Source organism: Sus scrofa, chromosome 2, assembly GCF_000003025.6.
Source record: "Sus scrofa isolate TJ Tabasco breed Duroc chromosome 2, Sscrofa11.1, whole genome shotgun sequence".
Lineage (NCBI taxonomy): Eukaryota > Metazoa > Chordata > Mammalia > Artiodactyla > Suidae > Sus > Sus scrofa.
The window spans coordinates 144,738,026-144,763,615 of NC_010444.4; the positions used below are offsets into that span (position 1 = coordinate 144,738,026).

The window sequence follows — 25,590 nt, forward strand, 5'->3', positions numbered from 1 at the left end:
GTCTGGTTAGGATTAATTGTCCCTGGTTCCAGCAGCAGAGGGGAAAGGGGGAGCACAGAAGTTCACCTGCCCGCGGCCACGCTGCCAGTAAGTGGCAGAGCCAAGATGCAGAGCTCTGGCTGACCCCAGACGCCTGCTCTTAACTGTTAATTCACTATTCTTAAGAATATGGTTTTCATTTAGAAATCTCCTTATTGCATACGGCAGGCATTCCTTGAAAACTGACAACTGATGAAAGCATTGAGACGCTTCCAAACCGTTTTTCTTTTATTTTCTATGTCATGTTTTTTCCTAAGATCTTGGAACTGGGATGGACCTGCTTCAACAGGCTCGTGGGCACGTGGAGCAAATCCCCTTTAGGTCATCACATCTCTCCCAGCCCTTCTGCTGCCCAGCCTGTGGAGTGAGTGTGCTGGGGGACTCCGGGAGAAGCTGCCCACCAGGCGGAAGGCAGTTCTGGAATCAGGCTGCCTCACCTCAGTTCCAGCAAAGCCACTTTTTGGCTCTCAGAAAATGACCACCCCTCCACCGTTCCGCTTACCCCTGCAAGGAGGCCCTCTCGGGTTCTAGGGACAGATCAGGAGCCAGAGGCCCTGGGCCCGGAGCCCGTAAGCCGTCTGTACCCGTCAAAGCTGTTATTTTCAAACTGAAGCTCTGTGTGTGCTGTTGCTGCCTCTTGTTTCAGCAGGCAGCGGGGTCTCGTTTTGCCCTTGACTCTGAGTTTCCTTTCCCAGCTGCAAGGCTGACCGCGGCCCCCTTCATCTGAAACCCCAAAATGGAAAATGGGAGCACTCCAACTCAAGGGAAATTTTCCCAACCTCCTCCAGCTGAAACTGATCCCTCTCCTCTCAGAACTCCTTCAGTTCTTTTGAACCAAAGCGCAGATTGGCGCTGGGGCTTTATTAATTCACCGGATAAGATGTCTACACATACTTGCGAGTCCGAAATCATAACGAGATCCACGCGGATAGATCTTACATTTCACAGGGGCAAAATAATAATCACAGAGGCGTTTGCTCCTGTGCCCCCGCAGTGTCCACATGTCCAGTAATTTCCAAAGCTGGCATGGAACGCTGTAGAAACCCAGGATCAGCGGTTCCCCTCTCTGCTTGCTTTTCAGAACCACAGAGCTGGGGTTGGGGTTGGGGCAAGTGGGGAGAACATTTTTAAAATACAGATTTTTAGGCCCCCACCCAGCTGGACCCACTCCACTCCTCAGTGGTGTGGGGACTTTCTGTCTTGGAAAATACATTTCATTCGCTTTCATTTTTGTAGTTTTCTACATCGTATTGATGGGCCATATTCTTCCCTTGGGAAGAGTCTTGTCTCCTCTCCTTCCCGACATTTTGCAGAGGAGGAGGGACAGGTTGGGTGTATGCAGAGGGCTCTTTTGTCCCTAGAAGCCTGGGTGGCGATGGGGAGGGGATCTGATGGCGATATGGCTTTGGAGAGCGGCGTTGTAGAAGGCTCTACCTCGAGTGCCTTTGCAGGTGAGTTAGCACGACTGCCTGACCAAAAGTGAGGAGCACTGCAGACGTGTTGCGTATACCTCAGGTCGGGGCAGCGTGATCCAGGAAAAGGAGGCATGATGACCAGCGTCTCTAACCCGTGCTTGGTCCTGCAGAAACCCGAAGATGAAACAGTTCAATGGACCAGAGGGGTCTCCAGGCTGTTGCTTGGCTGATGGGGGCTTTAGGAAACGCCTAGTATCTTCCAAAAAGGAACAGGCACCCCAGTTTTTTTAGGGCACAAAGAGACTTCTCTGAAAAGGCTCTTGTTTGTTTCCCCAGACAGAATGACTTTTGAGCTTTACCAGGAAACAGCTTATTGCAGGAAAACTCGGCGCTGCTCTTACCAGCTCGTACTGGGAATTCTCTTGCAGCCAGGCCAGCGTTTGCTACGGAGCTTCTTTCGATAATTCTTCCCTGCAGAAGGAGGGTCTTTCCTGTTAAGTTCCACGGTGTTCCGGGGAAAGGCTCTGAGATCAGGCAGGGAGACTGCAAGCGTGCTTCAGAGAAAGTGGGGCTTGGTTTTTGTTTTAACCCCACATGGTTTAAATAAAAAGATGCCCAGGCCTTGAAGGGAAGGAACCTAAGCGGGCTCCCCTGTGGACGTCTCAGCTGAGATGTCACCCCTGGCAGAAGCTGCCAGTCCGGGGGATCCAGATCACAGCACACACACACCCCTGCCTCCACTCAGGCCTTCACACTGCTTGTTTATTTTCTTCCTGGCTCTTAATACCGTCCGAAATGATCTGAATTGTGTTGTCTACTTGTTTGGCTGTGAACACACAAGGACACACACGAGCACAGTGTTTCTCACTTAAATGATCACAATATTATTAGAAAAAATTGGGGGCAAGTCCCTCCAGTATGTGTCTCATTTTTATTCACTTATTTATGGAGGGTTTACCTACCTTACTCATTAGTTCACACATCAGAACACACAGATAAAACACAAATCTCGCACGGGTCCGATGAAGAACGCACATGGAGGTTTTGATATTTTTCCTCCACCCAGCGTGTGCTCCACACCCTGCCTTGAAGTTCACTGCCCGTGAACACACGCTGCTTGCGAGATGCCTCTCCTTGTTTTCTGCTGTGTTCCCAGTGCCTGCGAAGCACCTGCCGTGCTGTCGGTGTGCAGGAAATATTTGTTTCATAAACATTTATCATGGAGTAACAAAGACGGCTAAGGCACAGTTCACTCTGCCAGGCATCGTATGGCTAAGGGCAGGGCAGCAGGATAAAAACTCAGGGTTTTAGGGTCGGAGTGGCTTCCTAATACAATATGTGCTGAATAAGGGATTTACTGTAATGATTCAAATCCTTCACCACAGAGGTAATTACAACTTCCTTGATAAGAGCAGAGCTCGAGACGACAGGTGGTTTCTAGTTTCCCTTACAACAGATGGCACAAATGGACCCGCTTGAGGCTTTTTGAGGAAATTTGCTCATAAACAGCCTGAAATATATTATTTTTTTATGTCTCCCAACACATGCTTTCTAAATAAAGTGAAGGGGCTTCAGTAGATTGAGGGCAAGAGCCCATGATGCAGGATGCTCTGAGGCACTCCTGGTGTGTCGGAGCCACAGGAGCAGCGGGCCTGGGACCCGGGGGGCGGGGGGGGGGGCGGGGGCGGCACTGTGCCTCCTGGAGGCTGGCTGTGCTGACAGAGTGCTGGGTTCCCACACTGGTGAACCTTTCCCCCAGCAACCTCAGAGGTTTGGTTCCTGGCACCGTGAACTACATATTGCCTTCTGCTGTGAGTTGAAAACTGTTGTTTTATTTTGTTTTGTTTTGTTTTTGTTTTTTTAAGGAAAATCTCAGTTGGTTTCAGCTCAAGACTGGTTTTTTTGTTTGTTTTTTTCTTTTTATGAAACACTGGGCAGATAGTGTAGGGGCTACGAGTCACGGCTAGTTTCAAATCCCAGTTCATCCTCGAATTAGTCAGTGGACTTTAGGCAAAGATCCTTTAACTTTATGACTTGGCACATCTTCATTCCACCCGCCTTTTGTTTTGTTATGTCATGTTCTGGGTTTTTTTGTTTGGTTGGTTTTTGCTTTTTAGGGCCACACCCATGGCATATGGAGGTTCCCAGGCCAGGGGTCAAATCGGAGCTGCAGCTGCTGGCCTACACCACAGCCGCAGCCACATGGGATCCAAACAGCGTCTGCGACCTACCCCACAGCTCAGGGCAGTGCCGGATCCTTAACCTACTGAGCGAGGCCAGGGATCGAACCTGCATCCTCATGGATGCTAGTCACATTCCTTTCTGCTGCGCCGCAACGGGAACACTCCTCACCTTCCTTTTGTACGCTGTTGGCCCGCTAGAAACACCTGCAAGTGAAATAAGCCAGACACGAAAGAGCACACATTGTATGATTCCATTTTTGGGAAATGTTGGGAAGGGCAAATCTCTAGGAAAGAAGGTAGATCACTGGTTGCAGGTGGCTGGTTAGAGGAGCAGGGCTTACCTGCAAATGGCAGGAGGGAGGGACCTTCGGGGGCGGATGGAAACGTCATAAAACAGTGATGATCACACAACTCCCGTTGTTGTTCACCTCAAATGCGTGAACTTCACAGTATGTAAATTATCCCTCAAAAAAAATTGCTTCTAAAAATTCTGCTTTCCCAGGAATCTGAAACACAGTAAGTAAATGTTGACGATGATACTATAGACAAATGATATCAAAATTAAGGGGAATAATATTGAATGACTGTTATTAACATCTTGCCTGAAACGAACATACAAACTTTTTTGTTAATTTTGCTTTGGGGGTAATTAGTTTTTAATAATTCACTGAATTTTATGTAGGTGTAGTTGTACAACCATCATCACAACCTAATTTTAGAACATTTCCATCTCTTGGGGGTAATTAAATAGATCTTGGAAAAATATATGCTGCACTTTTGCAAGAGGAAATAAAGAGGTTGATAACTAAAAACAAAATTTCCAAAATGTGAGCCTTATGGTACCTGGATGGATGTGTTTCTTCATTTCAATAAGAATGAGGTTTTACTATTTAGAATGGACCAAAGTAGCTGTTTGTGTCTTTATTAAGGTGATCGATTTAGAGAAAAGATTAAAATAGTATGTATTAAAACACGTGCAGTGCACAAGTAAGGCAAGAGATGGGAGCCGGGGCACCAGTGTTTGTTCTTGGACAACACTACCCCGTGGTCAGAAGCAAGAACGACACTGTTGAGCAGCCGCAATTGCAGATTGAGACACAGGGGTCCATCAAAGCATAGACCAGCGCGCCTTCCCTCCCCACCAGGAACAGTGTATGAAATGCCCCTTCCCGAAGTCCCACTTACTGGGCACAGCCATCCAAGGCAAGCGAAACCATGGTGACGTACAGAGCTGTCATGGCGACACTGAAGTGAGAGCCATTCTGGTTTGGATATCAGGTAACTCTGATTCAGAAATGTCTGGCTTCCCTGGCTACCCGAAGTCTTCCCCTGACTCTGGTAGACCTATATTTCCTTTCTCTTTACGAATTACGTCAATCATGGAGTTGGTTTTTTTGTTTGTTTGTTTTTTGTTTTTATTCTTCAATACAGCCTTTAGCTATTGTCAAGTCCAAAGAAACTGACTGAGCATTCTCTGTGTGCAAGAGAGAACACAAGTAGAATAACTACAATGCAAGGTGGGGTTAGAAGGAGAGCAAGAGAGTCCCCAGGATTCTGAGGCGAAAGTCCTCGCTCATTGTGATAGCAGAGAAGCCTCAGTGGGAGGTGACGTTTAAATGGGCTTTGAGACAAATACTGCATGATATCACTTATATCTGGAATCTAATATACGGCACAAATGAACCTTTCCACAGAAAAGAAACTCAAGGACTTGGAGAACAGACTTGTGGTTGCCAGGGGAGGGAGTGGGATGGACTAGGAATCTGGGGTTAATAGATGCAAACTATGGCCTTTGGAGTGGATAAGCAATGAAATCCTGCTGTGTGGCACTGGAAACTCTATCTAGTCACTTGTGATGAGCATAATGGAGGATAATGTGAGAAAAACAATGTATATATGTATGTGTGACTGGGCCACTTTGCTGTACAGTAGAAAATTGACAGAGCACTGTAAACCAACTATAATGGAAAAAAATAAAAATCATTAAGAAAATAAATACATGGGCTTTGAATGGTGGGTGAGCAGTAGATAATGGCAAGGGAAGAGATATGCGGGGCAGGGGGGTGGGGGTGGGGTCGAAGATGTCACCAGCAAGAACGTGGCCATGGAAGGCTTACAGCGTGCTCACGGCACCTGCGATCCCACTGGACTAGAACAGGGCTTAGAAACTGGCTTGTGGTCCACATCCAGCCGGTCACCTTGGTCTTTTGTGTTTATTTTGACTTTAAGGCTCAGGGGATAAGAATGGTTTTTACACTGTGAAACTGTTACGTTTCAAATGTTTATCTCAGCTACTATGTAAAACTCTTCATTTTTGTCCCTCCTTCCACAAAGTCTAAAATATTTACTCTACGGCCCTTGAGAAAGTTTGCTGATTTGGAGGCAGGTGGTGACTGCGAGGAAGAGCCTGTGCCTGTGCTGTGAAGGCCCTTCAAAGAGCAGAAACCCAACCAGCTTAGGGGAAAAGTGGAAGTTAGAAGCTTACAATTTGGGGAAATCTCAGGGGTGGATCTAACCTCAAGCACAATTGGATCCAGGAGCCCAAATTACTATTTTACTTGGCTCTTCTTCCCTCTTTTTAAAAACAAAACAAAATGTCATTTGCAGGCAGATGTTTGCCATGTCATAGGAAAAAAAGACCTCTGGTCCCTGGTGGCTAATACATTTAGGTTTTGCATCCATGAAGAAGAGCAATCCTGTATTAGACATGGATGAACTCTGATGGGTTCCAGGTCCATCCTGGTCCATGTGGCTGGGAGGAAGGGGGTCCGCTTGCCGGCCTGATCACATGCCTGCCCCTGCAGTGACATCCCTGGGACAGTGGACCCACCCGTATTGCTTGGGGTCTAGAAGAGCTTCTCTAAATGAATCAGAAGGATGGGAGTTGGAAAACTGGTGGACAGGAATAAATTGTAACTGCAAAGTCCACTAGAGCAGGATAAGCAGCTTATTCTACAGGCAGGAGATATTGACAAAGTCATGACTAGGAAAATGCTATTCGTTGAAAAACATCCAGCAAGTACGTATTAAACTTTGTGTTTCGGAAACACGTATTTATGACATGCGCAAGGGGGATTGAAAGAGTAAAAGGTAAAGAAAACAGGCGAACAAGACGATTCTTACAGGAGTCTAGGTGGGAAGGCCTTGGCCTTCACCTTCGAAGCAGTGGGAAATCATTGAGGATTTGTTTGTTTAGTTGGTTTTGCTTTTTAGGGCGGCGCTTGCGGCATTTGGAAGTTCCCAGGCTAGGGGTCAAATTGGAGCTGCAGCTGCTGGCCTACACCACAGCCACAGCAATGCGAGATCCAAGCCGTGTCTGTGACCTACACCACAGTTCATAGCAACACCGGATCCCCAACCCACTGAGTGAGGCCAGGGATCAGACCTGCATCCTCATGGATACTAGTCGGGTTCGTTACCACTGAGCCACAGCGGGAACTCTCTCATGGTGTTTTTTAATGCAGAACAATGTTGTCCCAGATTTACATGTTGAAACGATCACCAAGAATGATTTTAAGTATCTGCATTGAAAATCTTGTTGACATTGGAAATGGGCTTAGTAACTCATCGATGGCAGTAAATTTGGATCTGCTTCATCCCCGGGGAAAAAACATAGAAATTTTAGTTTTGTGAGACTGGAGTTAATGGTGTTTTGCTGTGTCTGTTTTCATTGACTTCTTAGTGGGTGTTTGGTTTTGGAGTACAAGAACTAGAGGAGAATATAAAAACCATTTTCCTGCCGTTTGTTTTTATTCACAGATGTTAAAACTCTTTTTTTCCACTGGAAAGGGTGACTTTGCTGGAAAATCATTTAAAGTTTTTTCCAGTCGAGTAAGCTCCTCAGAACCAAGTGAACAAGGGGTGAAAATCCCCATGAAGCCCAGTGAGATTGTGCTTCTTCCTTGCAGCCTGCACCAGCCATCGCAGGAGGCCGGTGTGGTCGTAGGGAGAAAGCAGGCTTTGTGCACCGAAGGAGCAGGGCCAGGCATGGAAGATAGAGGTGGAGTAGGGAAGACAGTTGAGTAGGCCAGAATCAGATGCAAATCGGTTTTCCCACATGTTTGGGCTATTGAGTAAGCACTAGAATTCAGAGGAAGTCAGCTACTGGGGCGGGGGCGGGGGTGCGGGCAAAGAGCAGAGTCTTTGCATCAAAGGTCATGTCTCCTTATTTCTTTGCCTCATATGCTTTTCGTGGTATCTGGACCAAGGTTTGTGTGTGGTAGACGTTCAGCTTAATTATCCTGGATATTATCATTAGCTTTTTAGAAGTGCTTTTTCCGTTGCTGAGAGTTGTGAACAGAGAAAAATATTTGAGGCTCCTTATTCAAGGAATCCTCTTTCCCCAGGGTTACTGGGAAGCTGAACTATCTTGGGCCACCGTTGCTAATTTTAGATACTCCTTTTGTTTTCGTCAGTGGATATTGAGATTCTTATTATATCCTTTTTCCTCTCCCTAGTCCAAACAGGAAATATTCCCTGAAAGCAGACAGTATAGAAAAGTATACCAGCTGGCCAGTGACTTTCTGTCAGTGTTGTTAGATGTCCAGCAGACTCAAAACGTGACATCAGACGTGTCCTCCTTGACTTACCCATGCCCAGGTGAAAGGAGGACACCACTGATTTACTGCAGTAACCTTTCCAAAATAAAAAAGTCTCTAGAGTAGAGAAGCCAGCATAATTTCTCAGGGAGGAGAGTAGGATGGGGAAATTAATTCTTGCCTATGGAGAGCATTCGGTAACTATTCATTGCATTTGACTGAAAAAGGAGAGAAACAGCACAAACAGTTGAGAACTGCCAACTCTATTATGCAGCCTAAACCACAGATTGGTGTAGCAAAGATGGAATGTCGTTTTGCCCCTGTGAATAAACATCCTTCCTCTAGAGAATAAAAGTAGCCAGGAGTATGGTTAGGGAGAGTTTCTTCTATGAACATGTATTACTTTTTTGGTTGCAAGTGTAACATCTTCTTTGCAGAAAATATGGAAGATACTTTAAAAAGCAAAGACTAAAAATTACCTTTAATCTCATCAACCAAAGAATGCTGTTGGTATGTGGATATACTTACTGTCCCTAAGTATGTTTAAGATAGGTTTGCATATATTTTTTATGACATAGAAAATTGCATGAGATGTATTATACAACTCAAATTAGTGTTTGGCATCTCCCCCCCAAGTAAGAAGTACAACCTTCCCAGGACCCCAGAAGTACCTGTGTCTCCTACTTTCTTCTTCCCTGTCATAGGCCTTTCCCTCCCAACAGGGGTGACCACTAATCTGATTTTTACAGTAATCAATTCCTGTGTTTTTTTAAATATATTTTTACCTCTTACATATAGATCCTTTTTATTTGCCATATTCATGTTCCACGGAGTCACCACAAACACGAAATTAGCAAACGTCGAACCATTGCTCCTACAGGAAATACAGGGTTAGGTTCCTACGAGCCTCTGGTTACACCGTTTTTGTCAGGTGACCCCTACAGAGCCACGTTTTACGTGGGTTTCTATTTAAAGATACCTTTTTAATATTACTGTGGATTGATGGACCTTAACCGCACGGCCAACCACACACGAAGTCATGCCCCAACGAAACTTATTAAGCACGTTTTCATTGTAAGGCATACATGGCACAGCCTTCTTGCACTTTGGGCGCTCGAGAGCTGGAGCACGTTGGGTACTCGAGAGCTAGAACAGAAAGCAGAGCACCCTTTTGCTCCATCTCAGCTGGGGACGTGCATGTTGAGTGACTCTGGGTGAAGCAAGGTTGTCATCGTTCTGGGCATGTCCACGAAGGACTGTGAATGCCCCATGAGTGGTGATTCTGGGCTTCGAAAGAAATTTTAGCAAATAGGTGAATTCACAACTACAAAATCTACAGAGAGCGACTAGCTTTGTACCTCCTTAAAAACGCAGTGTTTTGCTTCATTCTTGTGAGTCTGGCTTCTTTTGCTCAGTGGTTTCAAGAGTCGCTCATGTAGCTGTAGTTCATTTATTTTCATTGTGGTAGAGTGCACAGTTGTATTAGTATATGAAAATTTTCCTCCATTCTACTTTTGCTCAATGTGTAGCTCATTTCCAGTGTTCGTTCTTACACATAAATTGCTCTACACAGGCTCCTCTGCATCTTCCAGGGCTCCTATGCCTCCTGTGCTCCAGGGTCCCCGTCCAGGAATGAGCTGCTGGGTCATGGAGAATGATAACTTCATTTTCACGAGATAATGCCAAACTGCACTCCAGAGTTGCCGGAGCCGTTCGCACTCCTCCTCCAGCAAAGGATAAGAGTTCCAGATGTGCCGAGTCTTGTAAATGCTCAGTATTTTCAGCCCCTTGGTGTTAGCTATCCAGTGGTCCTGGTAGGTGAGGAAGGGCATCTCCCTGTGGTTTTCATCTGCGCTTCCTGCATCACAGAAAGGCTGAGCACCTTCTCTGGTGCCTTTTGCTCTTTGAAGTCCCTGCTTAAGTTTCCCGCCCATTTCTCTTGGTTGTCTGCCTTTTTCTTACTGATCAGTAGGAGTTCTTTGTATACTCTGGTATGTGCCCTTTGTTTGTTTATATGTTGTAGGCTGTCTTTTTACTCTCTTTTGAAGTTGCCTTTTGATACATACTAGTTCTTAGTTTCAATGTAGTCAAATACACCAGTGTTTTCCTTGATGTCTAGTCCTTTGTATGGCCTGTTGGAGAAGTCCCAGTCCCAAGTTCCTGGAGTCATTCTCTCCTTTCTTGTTCGCCTTTGGCATTTAGGTCTAGAATTTGCCAGGAAATCGTTTTTTGAGGTCTGATGTGAGGGAGAGGTCGTGCCATGTTTTCTGTGTAGATATTCAACTGTCCTAGCACCATTTATAGAAGAGTTCTTTCTACTATGATTTTAAGGTAATATAGGCTCGTAGTTAAAAACCCCAGTAGTATAAACAAAGGTAAAATGAAGAGGCGAATATCCAGTCCATGCCTGTGCACCAGTCCCACTCTCAATCCCTGGAGGCAGATGCAGTTTCTCGCCTCTAGACCTGAAGAACAATTGAAACATCCTAGCATTAGAATGGTGGCTTTTAGTCATGCCTCAGCACAGGGGAAGATTGAATCTACGAGCCCTGTTGGCTGGCTTTCCTTTTCTTTTTGCAGTGAATAAGTTTGCTTTTGCAGTGTCTTCATTCTATGAAGTAGAATGACAATGACAGTTTACTGTGCTCCGTTTAAGGTAGTAAGGAGATCTGAGGGTTTCTCAGCAACCATCCAAAGCTTCTGAAAGAGCAAACGTTTCCTTACAGATGCTTCAAAGTGCTCCCGGAATGCTTCCCCATTTCCTCAAAAAGAACTTCATAAATTGTGAGGTTTTTTCCGCTGAAAGGAAGGAAATATATTTTCTTTTACAAACCAATTCTGGTACAGCTGAAATGGGATTTCGAAAAAGACTGAGAGGCCACCATGCGGTTCCAGAGGAAAGTGTTCTACCCTCTGGATAAGTCGTGTGCAGCGCAGAGCACAGGAGAGGCATCCCTTCCACTCCCCTGCTGGTCCCTTCCCTGGAGGGTTCTTCCTCTGCTGTGAGCAATGGAACTGATGCCACTGTCCAGGCATCTTTATTTCCAATCCAGAGTTTTTCCCTCTACCTCGTAGTTCTTTGCTATTCTTCATGAGAAGGTTCAAATTATTGACTGGGGGGAAACTTAAGGGTAACAGGTGCCCTATGTTAAGGTTTGGGATTTTATTTATGTTGCATACTCCATTTGAGTTTAAAACTTGTTTGAAACATAAAAATCAGATTTTTTTTTTAATCTGGAAAACAGAACCACTGCCCTGTAGAACAGTCATGCTATTTTAAAAGCAAATTATTTTAAAAGTACTTTAAAAGCAATTGCATATAATTGCTAAGGACTTAAGGGGATTTCGCCGGCTAGTCTCGTTAGAATAAGAATCAGGACAGTGTTATTGTCTGAATAAAAATGTGTATTGAATTACATTAGATGAGAGGAAAGAATCTGTAAATAACTGTGAACACTTAGAAGAGTCAGAAAGGGAACTCTCCTTCAATGTTGGTGGAAATGTAAATCGGTACAACCACTATGGAAAACAGCATGGAGGTTCCTCAGAAAACTAAATATAGAACAAACACATGATCCAGAAATCCCACTCCTGGGCATATGTCTGGACAAGCTTTCATTGAAAAAGATACATGCACTGCTATGTTCCTAGCAGCACTATTCACAATAGCCAAGACTTGGAAACAACCTAAATGTCCATCAATAGATAAATGGATTAAGAAGATGTGGTATACATACACAATGGAAAACTACTCAGCCATAAAAAAGAACAAGATAATGCCCTTTCCAGCAACATGGATGGAACTAGAGACTCTCATACTGAGTGAAGTAAGTCAGAAAGAGAAAGACAAATACCACATGATAATACTTATATCTGCAATCTAATATATGTCACAAATGAACCTATCTACAGAAAAAGAAAAAAAAAAAACTCATGGACTTGGAGAACAGACTTAGGATTTGCCAAGGGAGATGGACTGGGACTTTGGGTTTAGTAGATGCAAACTGTTGCCTTTGGAATGGATAAGCAATGAGAGCCTGCTGTGTAGCCCAGGGAACTGTATCTAATCACTTGTGATGGAACATGATGGAGGATAATGTGAGAAAAAGAATGTATATATATATATGTATAACTGGGTCACTTTGCCATACAGAAGAAATTGACAGAACATTATACAGCAACCATAAACCGCAATTTTAAAAAGTTTTTAAAAAGGAAAGTCAGAAAGGAATATAGAAGAGTATACTCAGGAGCATGTAGATTTTCCTCTTGTAAAGCCGTGAAGCACATACTGAGAATTCAGGTGGTCAGGGCCTTAAAGAGAAATTCCCTGTCGTAAAAGCTTCAGCAGACACATGTCAAGAGTATTTATGTTCACATTTTCAACAAACAGAAATCAGTTTTCGTGTCATTTGCTCTGACCCACCACTGTCCGGTTTTTCAGTCTTCCTTTTGACCCTGCTTTCCCAGCTGAGGTCTCATCTCCCTTCTCTTTTTATGGCACTTCAGCTCGAGACATAAAGGGATATTTTCCAGGGAAGACGAATCCACTCATGTAGGATTAGATGTGTTGAGAGTTTACAGGTTTTCATGGAATTTTCTCTCTTCTGTCTCATCATAGGGGAAAGAAAATACCGGCACACCCCCCCACTTTGAATTTAACGTCACCACCCCCATCCCGGGCCTGACCAGGAAGGGGTACTGGGGATCCACGACCAGGAACCTGGGCTGTAGGTCACAGGCCAGCAGAGAGATGTAGATGCCTGTTTCGCGACTTCTCCCCAGAGGCGCTCCTGGATCCCTTGCTGTCCCTCATCCCTCCTACGTAGTCCTGTCTTTGAGAGCCCTGGTCGAAGCCCGCCATCCCCCAGCCCCCATTTCTCATGATCAGCCACGCGACACGGACAGGGGGCCAGCGCCCCTCAGGCTGTGGTTGTCTGTCTCTCTGCCCATCTGCCTGTGTCCTTGCCCACACTACCTTCTTGGCAGAATGCCCTTTAGAAATGAAACATTGCTTTCAGATGGAAACTATACGGGAAGGGAGTTGTATTCACCTTTTGCTGGAATGCTCTCAAAGAGTTCAAGGTAACCTTTGTGGACTGGGCAGGGGGGACAGACGCAAATCTAATTTTTTTTACTATCATGCTCCGTGCTGCTGGGGCCATGGTGAAAGGGAAGGGGCCCCATATACTATTGGTGGGAATGCAACTCAGTACAACCTTTCTGCAAAGCTCTTTGCCAGGATGTATCATGACCCTTAAAAAAAAGCTCCTAGCCTTTGACCCGCTAATTTAACTTCCAGGAATTTATGCTAAGGAAACAATTGAGGCACAGGCAGTGATCCTCTTCAAGCATGTGAGTTGCAGCAGTATTTATTACGGCTAAAGGGGGTAATAATATGATGAACACGAGGAGAAGCATTACACCAGTCAGAGTATACCATCCGGTAGGATGCCCTGAAACTCCAAGGATATCAGGGGGTGCCCATCTGCTAAGATTGGAGCTTAAAAATTATTTTTTCTATCCTCATGCCAGTTGTGTGTTGATTTTGGCCTCGTTAATGGGAAAAGAATTTTATGATTTTTAAACTCTATCACAGGCAACTTAATGGCATCTGAAAATGCTTAAGTGTAAAAAACAGGTGGCAGTTCCCTCATGGCGCAGTGGGTTAAGGGTCGTGGCGCAGGTGCAGCTGTGGCGAAGATTCGATCCCTGGCCTGGGAGACTTCCACACGCCCTGGGTGTGGCCAAAGAAGGGAAAAAAACACCCCCCACCCAGAAAGGTGAAGAAACTTGCCAAGATTTGGAGAGTAATTACCAGTGGTATAAATCATGTATGATTTTATTGCCTTTCTCGTCTTGATATTTCCCAGTTTTCTCGCAGCCATCTGTAATTTTGCATGTCAGCTTTCTTATTAATGGTCAGCTGACCGATTCTCTTGTACCAGCTCAGGTTTTAACTCTCACGGTGCAGAGCCTGAGAGGGTCTGCCACATCCGAGAGCAGGTTGGGAGCCTGCAGGGGCAGCCGGTCCGCAGCCTGCTTGGCAGGCTCTGGTTGGTACCGCAGACGCCCCCATCAGTCAAATGAGTCACCCCAGAGGGTGTCAAGCTGAGGATATTGCCACACACTGTACTTGAACTCTCAGCCACATCCCAGCATGCTGCCCGGCCTTCAGCCTTATCTTCCTAAACCTTTATTTCTTCCCTGTCCAGTGAATATCAAAGGGACTGATGGGGCTGCGTGATTCCTTTTGAGCACACCGCAGACCAGCCAGCCAGAGCTGCTACAAGCCTTCCACTTGAACCCCTAGGCCAGCAGGTGTTCCTTCAAGCTTAAGCTATCGTTGGGAGTTCCTGTTGTGGCACAGGGGAAACAAATCCAACTAGTAACCATGAGGTTGCAGGTTCGATCCCTGGCCTCACTCAGTGGGTTAAGGATCCAGTGTTGCTGTGGCTGTGGTGTAGATCGCAGCTGTAGCTCTGATTCAACCCCTAGCCCGGAAACTTCCATGTGCCGAGGGTGCAGCCCTAAAAAGAAGAAGAAGAAAAAAAAAAAAAGCTTAAGCTATCGTTGTAGTTGAGCATCATGTGGGGGCCTGGTGGGACCCCAGGAGTATTTAGGGTAAAAGTTGTGCTGGGGCATTCAGCTCAGATGCTCCCAGGTGTCCTCTGAGGCTATGGAGTGGCCTTCAGGAGCCATCTGCTAAGATGGCAGTTGTAAAGGTATTTTCTCCTGTCCTAATACCCATCATTGGTTGTGTGTGGCCTCATTAATGGGAAGAGAGTTTGAGAATTTGACATTGGAGGTTTCAGAGCCAATACAAAAGCTGGCCATTTTAAATTTGTTTTGTCTTGGATATCTTAGGAGTGCTATTGTCATTTTTAACCTAGAGCTGGACGCTTCTGTGGTCGGAGGATAAGCCTACACAGTGTGTCTTGGGTGTCCCCATCATCCCTCTGCATCTTGTTTTCTACCTGTGTGTTCTCCGGTTGCATCAAAACTACCTGTTGCATCAAAACTAAAATATATTCTCCTCTCTCTCTTGGAGGAAAATCTATACGTTTCCCGTTATTTGGTTGCTACAGGCATCAATCATCATGGAATATAATAGCATTTAACTATAGCTGATGCTCAGTTTTACCAACGTGACTCTGAAGCACAAATAAACAAGAAATATCATTCCAATACATAGTTTAAAAATCAAAAAATCATAGAAGTACTGTGGAGTATTCATTTTATTGTTACTCTAAAACAGTGGTCATAAGTTTTAGATTGTGATGATTTTGTAGCACGTAAATGTTATGGCTACGAACAAAACGCAAGCAAACACATGAAATTCTAATACTATGGCGACAGACACGGATTTTGAAGAATAACGTCTTACAATCATTGTGAATATCCTGCATTCCACTCACACCCCTAGATAATTTCAGCCACATCCGAAGTGGCCAAGAACCATGTAGGGACCCTGGGATATGAAAAAATATTCGGAACCCATGTCGTGTTCACAGAAGATGTACCCAGCTAAGCTGTTAGCCCAAGGCAGGATTCTTGGTACAGCTGATAAAGAAAGCTTGAGGTGTTCCAGGTTTATAAAGGCCATTAAAAAGGAGAAAAAAAGAAAGAAAGAAAAGACAACTCAAAAAAAAAAAGTGTAAAGGGCTTTTTAGTTGTTCTGGTTGGCCCTTGATCGAAGGAACAGATCAGTTCAGGCCTCTGGGTCTGGGCTGTTCTCACAAAGCTCCTGCTTGTCCTTGTCAGCATTTGGGTTCCTGGGTGGGGCTGTAGCTCCAACAGCCAGGTTTTGCCCCCTGGGTTTCTATCTAGAGGGGCCTTGTACTGAGAGGACAAGAGAGTAGCCTTTTCTTGCCAGCCTTGGTGGACAGGAGGACAGAATTGCCCGGTGGTAATGAGGCAGCATTTCAACCCAGGACTCCAGACAGAATCACGTGGGAGCAGGTGTTAATCCAAGAGTCACTTACCCCCTCAGCTGATGCATCTTACTTACTGTCTTAGGTGACAGTTGTTTGTTAATCTGTCCATCTTGTCAACTACGCTGTTAGGCTTCTTCCAAGTCAGGGGTCTCGGTCAGTGCCCAGTTGTTTTCCGCCTCATGTCCTGATCACACTGTATGTTCCATAACTCGTCTTTGGTGGATTTGTTGAGAGAAGGGGGTGGGCGGGAGCCACACGCTTTGAGGTCAGTGTCTTGTATATGAATTCCATTTGCCATATGAATCTCCCAGACGGAAGACTTAGAGGCGGGATTGGGGATTTTGTTGGAATTTACAGCGTGTGGAGTCTTACTGAGTCTGTCTGTTGCTGCGTTCCCGTTTGCCCTTGCATATGTGTTAGGCATCTCATAAATCAGTGGTTAAGAAGGCTTCTAGTGCTGCGGCTGGGTCTGTAAAGAAGCTTGGCACAGCGGAGGTCAGAGCAAGTCCTGTTATCCTAGAGGCAGTACACTCCGGGGGCAAGAACTCTGGGCTTAGGGCCAGGGGGTTGGGGTCTGAACCTCAGTCCTGTCACTTACAGACTGGTGTCCTCAAGCAAGCCTCACATTGGCTCAAGTTCCCATATCTGTGAAATAGGAATTATAAGAGGGCCTCTTGGCTAGATGGGTGGGATAAATGAGATGCATTAAACTACTCAATAATGAGTTATCGAAAACCTTCAGGGTTCTATTTTAGGCATTAGAGATACAACAGTTAGTAGAACAAACAAAAATCCCTGCTCATGGATTTTATATTCTAGAAATAGAATACGCACAGTGGCCTTTAATAAATGTTTCATTTAGTAAGTCTGAGGCTGTCTGCAGAACTCACTCAGTGGGTTTTTACTGTATATTTCTGTAGGAATTTATGTTACAGCCATAGATAATTAGGGCCGTTATGGTGTCTCTCGTCTGGATTGAAGATGTCCCATTAAGTAGGACATGGATGCGCTCTTGCTAAATCCTTGTCTGTTTAGCAAAGTCTGTTCACCTGGAATTGGCTTGCTGTCATTTTCACCTCTGTGAATAACGGGCCAAACAACCCAGCAGTGAGCGGGGGCTCAGGGCTGCAGTGGCGTCGTGGCTCAGTGGTTTCTGTGTTGTTTTCTCAGTCACTGGAGTTTGTGCTATCTGGGACTTAACACAGTTTTACAGAGGTCCTGGGATGTTTGTGTAATTCAGGGAGATCAATCAAAGAGCTGGCATGACCAGTTAAAATCCATATACCGTGTTTTACCAAGGAATTTCAACCTTTCTGCTGCAAACTTTTGATCAGCCACCTATCAGAGAACAAAATGACAGATTTCAGTTTTCAGTTCCTTGTTTTTTCACTGCCTTTCCTCTGGGGCTTTTTCTTTGAGCACCAAAATGCCCAAAATCCATGCAAAGAGAAAGAGTCATCCTGGAAAGGAAACCTCAGAGGGACAACCGCGTGCTGACCGTAGCTGCGTGCCCTCTCCTGAGAGGCGGGCATCCAGACCCATCCTCCAGCCACTGTCACTTTGCTAATGCGGTCCTTCTCTGGGTCTCTGGTGGCACACAGCCCGTTTCATAAAAAATGTAAACAGGAAATTGTTTTCTGGCGGAATGGCCTGTGTGGCCTAGGGAAAAAAAAAAAAAGGTCATTTTTACAGAGACACAACTTTAAACAACCCAGAGCCATGGAATCTGGGGGCTGGGTATAAGCTGTAGCCCTGCCCCAGACGGAGGCTGGTGCTAGGATGTGGGTGTGGGAACCTGTGGACGTGGACCGATGGCCAGAGGCACAGTGGACATGACTGAGGGAGCTCGTGTCGCCTCGAAAGCAGTTGTTCTGCAGGGCAAAGAGATGCTAACGCTCAGGCGTTCCAGAACAGGCGCTGCTTGGAAGACACACGGAGGTTTGGGCTGCAGAAATGTGACTTGCCACGGAAGATACGTCCTGGGTTTCCGTGCTCCTCGACCTCTCCAGCTCCCTGGCACTTGGCCTCCCCCGAATCGCCTGTGCTCCCATTGTGGTTTCCCTGTGTGCTGATGCGTTTTCTGGTGGTTATGTCTTGCAGCCCCCCGAATCCAAGCCCAACTTCACCCCTCTCGCCATCTTGGCCCATGTTCTCGGCGCCATCCAGCCCTATGCCCACTTCATCCACGTCCAGCGACTCATCCCCCATCAGGTCTGTTGCAGGGTTTGTTTGCTTTTCTGTTGCTGCCGTTGTTCTCTCATTGGCTTGGTCCTCTCTTCATGCAGTGTTCAGCCTCCTCGCCAACTTTGTTCCCTGCCATCCAAACCTGCACTTGCTTTTTGACAGGCCAGAAGAAGCGGTTCGTGAAGACTCCAGGTAAAATCACGGAAGATGACCAATCCGTTCCCGTTTCTCCAAAGCCAGTCAGGGATGCCGTGGGGCCAGCCTCTGCCCGCCGGGGGTCCCAGCCTCAGAGACCCAAGCTGGGAGGGACCCTTTGCATGAAGCAGCATGGCCATTTCCATGCCCTTCTGAACCCTTCCTCTGGCTACTGGATTAATCTCTGTTGCCTGGAGTTTGGGGAAAGAGTGCCTCTTCATGGGCTCCTGTGTGGATCATTGGCTACACTGTGGGGCTCTCTGTGCTTCAGCATCAGATCCTATCAAAGGCAGCAGCCCCGAGACACATACCAGCCTCCTCTAACCTCATGTTTATCAGGTAGCATCAGGCAGTGTTTATCTGTGGGGTTGGGTTGTCGGCCATGCGTTACTAGCACGTAGTTGCTGAGACCCAGACCAGTGGGGAGAGAGACGCATATAAGGCAGAATAAAGGCTTAGGATGTGGAGTAGTTTGGGGCCAAATTGTTGCCGGCTGCCTCCTTACTTGCCCTACAGTCCCAGGAAGGCTCGGTGCTCCCAGCCCACTTCTGTCTCCACGTGTCATGAACCCTTAGCGCTCAGGCAAACGGGTGACACCTCTTTCTGAGGGCTGACCTGGTTCCTGTCCCCAAGGGCTGTGCTGTCGTCCTTCCCCTGCGTTGAGGGCGCCCAGCCTTAATTCTTTGCATTTGTGTTCTTGGGAGGAAAGGATCCTGCAGAATCCCTCTGCTGTGTAGACCCCGAGCACCTGTGTCTCGAACTTAGTCCCTCCTTGTAGACGCAGCCAAACTGCAGAGCCCAGTTAGAAGCATCATTTTGGGCCTTGGCAGTATTTTCTCATCCCTTTTTTTTTTTTTTTTCTCATGGATGATTTTTTTCCCCGAAGAGATGGGCCCAGCAGAGAGGCGTCAATAATTTATAATACTGAGTGTCACTTTTTACAAAAGAAACCCCATGCTATTTATACATATAGATATGGACATCTGTATGCATAGACATCTATGTATACATACACTATTTTTAAATATACGTACGTAAAACTTGAGTCTCCTCCAGGCACTTCCACATCTATCATTTCATTCTGTCCTCCTGTGAGAATGAGAGAAGAAATATGGCCTGAACCCTGTTACAGAGAAAGAAAACCGTAAGGCACAGAGAAGTGACTAATACACCGTCACATGACCAATGAGATCCAGTCTAGAATTCAGGACTCAACCAGCACTCTTTCCTCCAAACACATGGGCGACCCCAAATTTAAGTCTCCCTGTTTCCCAGCCTCAGAGCCTGGGCTGCTCCTCTAGATTTTCTGTCTAGCTTTGCCCTTGAAGATGGAAAAGGTAGTTTTTCACTATATTCCTACATCCTCATCCTGGAAATAAGGTAAACATTCAGATGATACTTTCCTGACACCCAGGTTATTTCCTAATTATTTCTCAGGCGTGTCCTGGGCACTTTGAGAAATGTCAACTTTCTAGGAGACCAGATGTGGCTTGGATTGTTCTGGTCAGATCACTGATTACCCCGTGAAGACCTGAACCAGAGCCAACGACAGGGACCAGCGAGAGTCACCTCTCACACCGCCTCCCTCATTTATAAGAGAGGCTTTGGCCTTAGGAGAATGTGGTTCCTTGACTTTGATCGAAAGGAAGTCCCATCTTCAGAACACGGGCCATTGGACAGAATGGCTCGGGGTACTCAGGACACTAGCATCAGTCAGCTGGAAAACTGACCTGTGCTCTGCTTCAACAGTGTTTGCTTTCTTACATCTCAAAGCTTTGGGGCCCTAGTGCCTGTCCAGCATCGGCACCTCTCCACGCCCTTCCATCTCCAAAGACATTGCCAGGTTTTACCTCTCTAGCTACCCCTTTTCATCTCCCAGAGTGTTGGCCAATTGATACAGGACCGTGGCAGTAGAGGCTGCTCACCCCACGTGTTTGGGTTCGTGGTTACTCAGTGCTGTTCACGCTGGCCATCATTATAAAGGCACCATGTGGACAACGCTCTTCCGTCACCCTCTAGGAAGCTGCCATTTTGAAACAGGCCAGGCAGAGTAGGGCTCAGAGTTGGCTGTCACCGAGCGGACTCTGTGTGCCAAGGTGAACCCGATGGGGAGACAGACGACTGGGGAGCTGGCCAACCGAGGGCTGAGAGCCCCTGACTGCTGTTGCAGTGTCCAGCCAAGAGGTGGGGTCACACACCCATTATTCAGGACCATTCCCCCACATCCTCTTCCAGAACAGGAAGCTTCAGATTTCCTTCCCTGGGCAGAGCTTTTAGAAATAAAACCTTAATGAGACCTAATTGATGGGCCCGTGAACTTGGGTGCGTCTCTGCTGGAAGTGGCTTCCTCCCACCTCTTCACAGTGTTGTTGGTACTTGTTAGTTCAGGCTCAGAAAGGGAGATGCCTTCACAGCACAGCAGAGAGAGGGGCCTGCAGGAGCATTTTGACCTGCACCTCAAGAGAAGCTCCCAGCCCCAAACCAGAAGCTGGATGCCCACAGGGGCTCCTGGAAATGACGCCTAAATGATCAGGCTCTGCAGCCTGCTGGTCTTGCTGAGCCCATCTCCCTGCAGTGGAGAGTGCGTTGTCACTTTGCAAGATTTGCAAGGGCGTCTGCCGGAAACTCCCCAGAATGCTTTCCTGGCTCCACGCCATGCTCAGAGGTGAAAATTAAAAATGAACTAGCAGAAGGTTCTAAGCTCCTTCACGCCCCTGAAGGCCTAGTTGAGGCCCAAAGGGTGCTGTCACGGGAGAATCAGAGGCACCCCAGGCTCCCTGTGTCCAGTGTTGGTGCAGGATAGGGAGCTAGGGAACCAAAGAACCAAAATGCTTGGTGGACTTTTTATCTCTTTACTCAGAGCCAAAACCTACAAACAACACCTTTGTGCCAACAGATCTGTTTTGATAATAATTTAAAAAAAAAAAAAAAAAAAAAAAAAACCCTGCCTCACACCAACCGCTCAGGGCTTTTGATGGGGACAGAGTGTGGCCTGGGACCCTGGACAGACTTACAGAGAGAAGGCGTCCCCCTGAGTAGGTCTGCCAGATGGAGCAAAGAAAGTGAAAATACCCAGTTACATTTGCATTGTACATAAACAACAAATACGGGGGGTTTTTTTAAGTATAAGTATATCCCATGCCGTTTGGGGGATATACTCAGACTAAAACAGTATCCCTCGTTGATCTGAGGTTCACATTTAATGAGATGCCGTGTATCTTATTTGGCAGCCCTGGTCCTGGGCACAGGAGTAGCCCCGTGTAAAGCACCTCTTCTGTCCTCTCTCCATCTGAGTGACATCTCACGGGGGCAGGAGGACGTCTCAGGGGAGGAAAGACCCCGAGGCCTGTAGGTCACCTCTTCCCATGAGGGGAAAGCAAGGCCCTTTCCTGACCTTTGGTTTTGTCTTAACTATGCTGTTTTGTTCAATATTCTTCAGTTTCCTCCTGAAGGACAGACCCCTGAGACCATTCCCTCTGCCTCCTTCCTGCCAGATACCCCAGTCCCTCTCCCCGGCTGGCCCCTGTTTTGCCCCCTTCCCTGTATTTGATGAGGTTAATAAGTAACCACTCTCAAAACCCAGCTGGAGGAGCCTCTGTAACTCCCCGTCCCGGTCTCTTTCCTCTCTCCTCACCTGCTCTGCCCTGTCCTCAAGGGACGGTGACCCCGGAGTCTCCTCCCCCCTCCCATGTCACAACAGGCTCCACTTGCCTGCCAGTACAGAGCCTGGGCTGCTTTAACCACAGCAGTAACAGAACTTGAGTTATCCATTGGCTGTTTGGCCTTTGCTGGGCCACACTCAGTCCTGGTTTAGTTAGATCACAGAATGAGCCCCTTGTCCTGAACTTTATTCTTTTTTTTTTTTTTTTTTTTTTAATCTTTTTAGGGCTGCACCCACAGCATATGGAGGTTCCTAGCTTAGGGGTCAAATCGGAGGAGGTGTAGCCGCCGGCCTGCACCACAGCTCCCAGCAACGCCGGATCCTTCACCCACTGAGCAAGGCCAGGGATCGAACCTGCATCCTCATGGATGCTACTCAGGCACCTTTCTGCTGAGCCACTGCGGGAACTCTCTGAACTTTATTCTGATGTGAGTGATAATCACCCAGGAAGAGCCGGTTTCCAGGGGGAGCGGATTCGTTCTGCAGGCTCTTCCTCCCTTCACTCCCTCCCAGCGAATCCCCCTGATGGCTCTCCCACTTTCCCAGCTGCCCCCCACCTGGCCATCGTCTCCCAGCTACTAGAAGATCGGAGAGAACCCCAGGAAACTGCCAATTCTGGATATCCATTTATCTGATCTTTCTGCACAACAGGTGCTTTGAGTCCCCTTCCCTTCAGCCTTCATGGAACCGATCCTCGAAGTTTCAGATGCCTGGCTCTGGTATCGGTTTCTGAACATCGTGGCTCCTCTTTCCCAGAGGGAAGCAGGACCTGGGGAAGGAACGGATACATGGTGACCCGAGACGCCCCACCTCTCCCAGTTCTGTCTCAGTTTACCCGAGACCAGTCATTCCTATCTCAATCTCAATCGGCCCCCAGAAATCAGGGCACCATGGAAGTTTAGCATCTCTGGGTCTTTAGGGCTCTCCACTAGCCAAATAAAGTCAATAATATGTATCCCTTGAATAATTATCTGCTTGCTGTTTTGTTACCCTGCCCTGCAGCCCCTAAATCTGCTTCCTCAGATGGCTTAGAGGGAGAGAGAGGCTGCTTTCAGCAAATAAAGAACCAACTTTGGATGGCAAAAGGTCACTTTTCTTATGACACTTGAGAAGTCCAAAGACCATCTAGAACTGGCTGGCTCTCAGAGCAAAAAGTGATTTTCTACTACTTGGGACTGGCACTCCAGAACATGGGTTAGCAGTCGGGGGCCACTGGGGCCAAGCCAGCCTGCCACCTGCTTTTTGTAAGTGAAGTTGTGATGCAACACAGCCACACAAATTCACTTACATGTTGTCTGCAGCTGCTTCCGTGCTGCAGTGCAGAGCTGAGGAAGTGCAGCAGAGACCATATGGCCCACGAAGCCTAAAACATTTACTGTCTGGCCCTTCACAGGAGTTTGCAAACCCCCTGCTCTAGAAGGATGATTCTCAGCCCTGGTGGCTCATTAGCGTCCCTGGGAGAGGTTTACAAAAATGCTGAGGCTTATATCTGCAAGACAGGCTAGAACCTAGACTTCTGCATTTTTTAGGTTTTTTTTTTTTTTAATTCCCTGGGTGATTCTGATATACAGTGACCGTGCATGAGAAAGACGCAAAAACTTGCATCACGTCCCGTCCCTCCCTGCTCCCCACACATGTGCACACCTGTATGCCTGCACACATGTGTGTAACTGCTCACACTCCCACTTTGTGTGTTCCCTGCCCCACCCTGGGAGCCCCAGCTCTGGAACCCTGATCCACCAGCCCAAGGGGAAATAAGCAGCATTTGGAAGAGCTCATGTCGGCCCAGGGCCTGGAGCGCAAACCTGGCCTCGCTCGAATTTCTCCTTTTCGACTCACTGAGCATTGCCAGTTCTCCGCAGGGTCTGTTGGGAGTGTTCTCCAGAGCAGCGTGGACGGTTTTTTCCTGCCTCCACTTCCCTCCTCCCCAGCTGGTCCTGCTCCAGAAATGGGGCCCAGCCTGCCCTCCCCGTGTTCAGCTGCCATAGCACCTAGGGACAGAGTGACCGTGGCACAAGGTGACCCCCACCAGAAGTAGGGTGTCTCCCGGCTTATGGCTCTTCTCTGAATGGTTCTCGGTTTGTTTTTTTTTAACTCCCATGACCTTTGCAACTTTCCCACCTCCTGTTTTGCCATCTGGCTGCCTTGCTAGGCTCTTCCCACGGCAGAGGGCTGGGTGGCTTGCAGGGAAGGGGAGGAAGACAGATTGAGTACCTGGAGCTTTCTGGCGGTTTCTTAAAAAACGCTAAAGAAACTCCTGTTGTCCCCCAGCGTGCCGTTCCGGAAGGCAAAAGCCTTGTACGCCTGCAAAGCGGAGCACGACTCGGAGCTCTCGTTCACCGCCGGCACCGTCTTCGAGAACGGTGAGTTTCTCAGGTCCCTGCACAGACGTGAGGGGAAGCAGAGAAGTGACTTGCGTTGCCAAAGTCCCTTTATGCCTAAGGAAGGTCTCAGGAGACCAGGTAAGGCTGAAAAGGTGCCACGTGCTGGTGAGAAGGGGCGGGGAGGGGTGTCTTTTCCCAAAATAAGAGAGCAGCAGACTCCAGGAGGCAGTGTCGAGAGAGGATGAGTGGGGGGAGTTCCTGCGGTGGCTCAGCAGGTTACGAACCCCACTGGCATCCATGAGCAGGCGGGTTCGATCCCTGGCCTCGCTCAGTGCGTTAAGGATCCAGTGTTGCCATGAGCTGTGATGTGGGTCATGGACACGGCTTGGATCCCGTGTTGCTGTGGGGGTGGTGTAGGCCAGCAGCTGTAGCTCCAATTTGACCCCTAGCCTGGGAACTTCCATATGCCATGGTGTGGCCCTAAAAAGAAAAAAAAAAAAAAAAACAGGACAAGTGGGATCTTCTCTTTGCTGGGACAGAGGCGGTGTCACTGAGGTGTCCTGGGCGTTCGGTGGGATGGTACCTGCACAGGCTTTGCGCATCAGGGGCTGGGCTGACGGAGGAGACAGAGGGTGGAGAACGGGGTTCTGCACACGGTCGGGAGCTCAGGGCGGAGGCTGATGCCGCCATCTGTGCCATCCCCTGGGCTTCCATGGCATTCTCAGCCCCACGGCAAGCAAGACGGCTTTCTGAGCCGGCAGGGCATCCACTGAGCTCTGGGGGGCCTGCGGTCCTGCAGGGGCCGCCTCGTGGGAGGGAGGATTCAGGATACCTGCCCCTGGGACTGGACTTGATCCGTGCGCCTTTTCCTTGTTTCATTTGTTTGTTTTCCTCCCTAAAAGCAGGGGCTGGGGGGATGTTATTTTTCAAAGTGGAAATTGATGGACTTGATGTTATCATTGTCATAACATGATTTGTCTAAGAGAAAAGTCTGAATTCTCAGGAAAAGCCCAAGTTTCTAATAGCTGAGGTTTCACCCAGATGGAGTTCTCCTTTGGGGTTAAACCTTCTGGTCCCTGCGGGAAAGGATCTTTTTGTTTCGCTCAAAGGAAGA

The 25,590-nt window shown here is 47.4% G+C and overlaps 1 protein-coding gene across 14 annotated transcripts in view; it reads left to right on the forward strand.

Annotated features, from left to right (window-relative positions):
* The window catches only part of ARHGAP26 (Rho GTPase activating protein 26), a 476,857-nt gene that overhangs the window by 436,792 nt on the left and 14,475 nt on the right, over positions 1-25,590 (forward strand). For 3 of the 14 annotated variants that reach the window (XM_013987610.2, XM_021085444.1, XM_021085445.1), the window contains 2 exons: positions 18,213-18,488; positions 24,424-24,797. In XM_013987610.2, coding sequence (XP_013843064.2) covers positions 18,213-18,488; positions 24,424-24,721 — 574 coding nt within the window. In that variant the 3' untranslated portion in view covers positions 24,722-24,797. Of the gene's footprint in view, positions 1-18,212; positions 24,798-25,590 lie in introns of those variants that run through there. The other 11 variants (XM_013987611.2, XR_002342097.1, XM_021085449.1 and 8 more) reach the window with 11 other exon arrangements.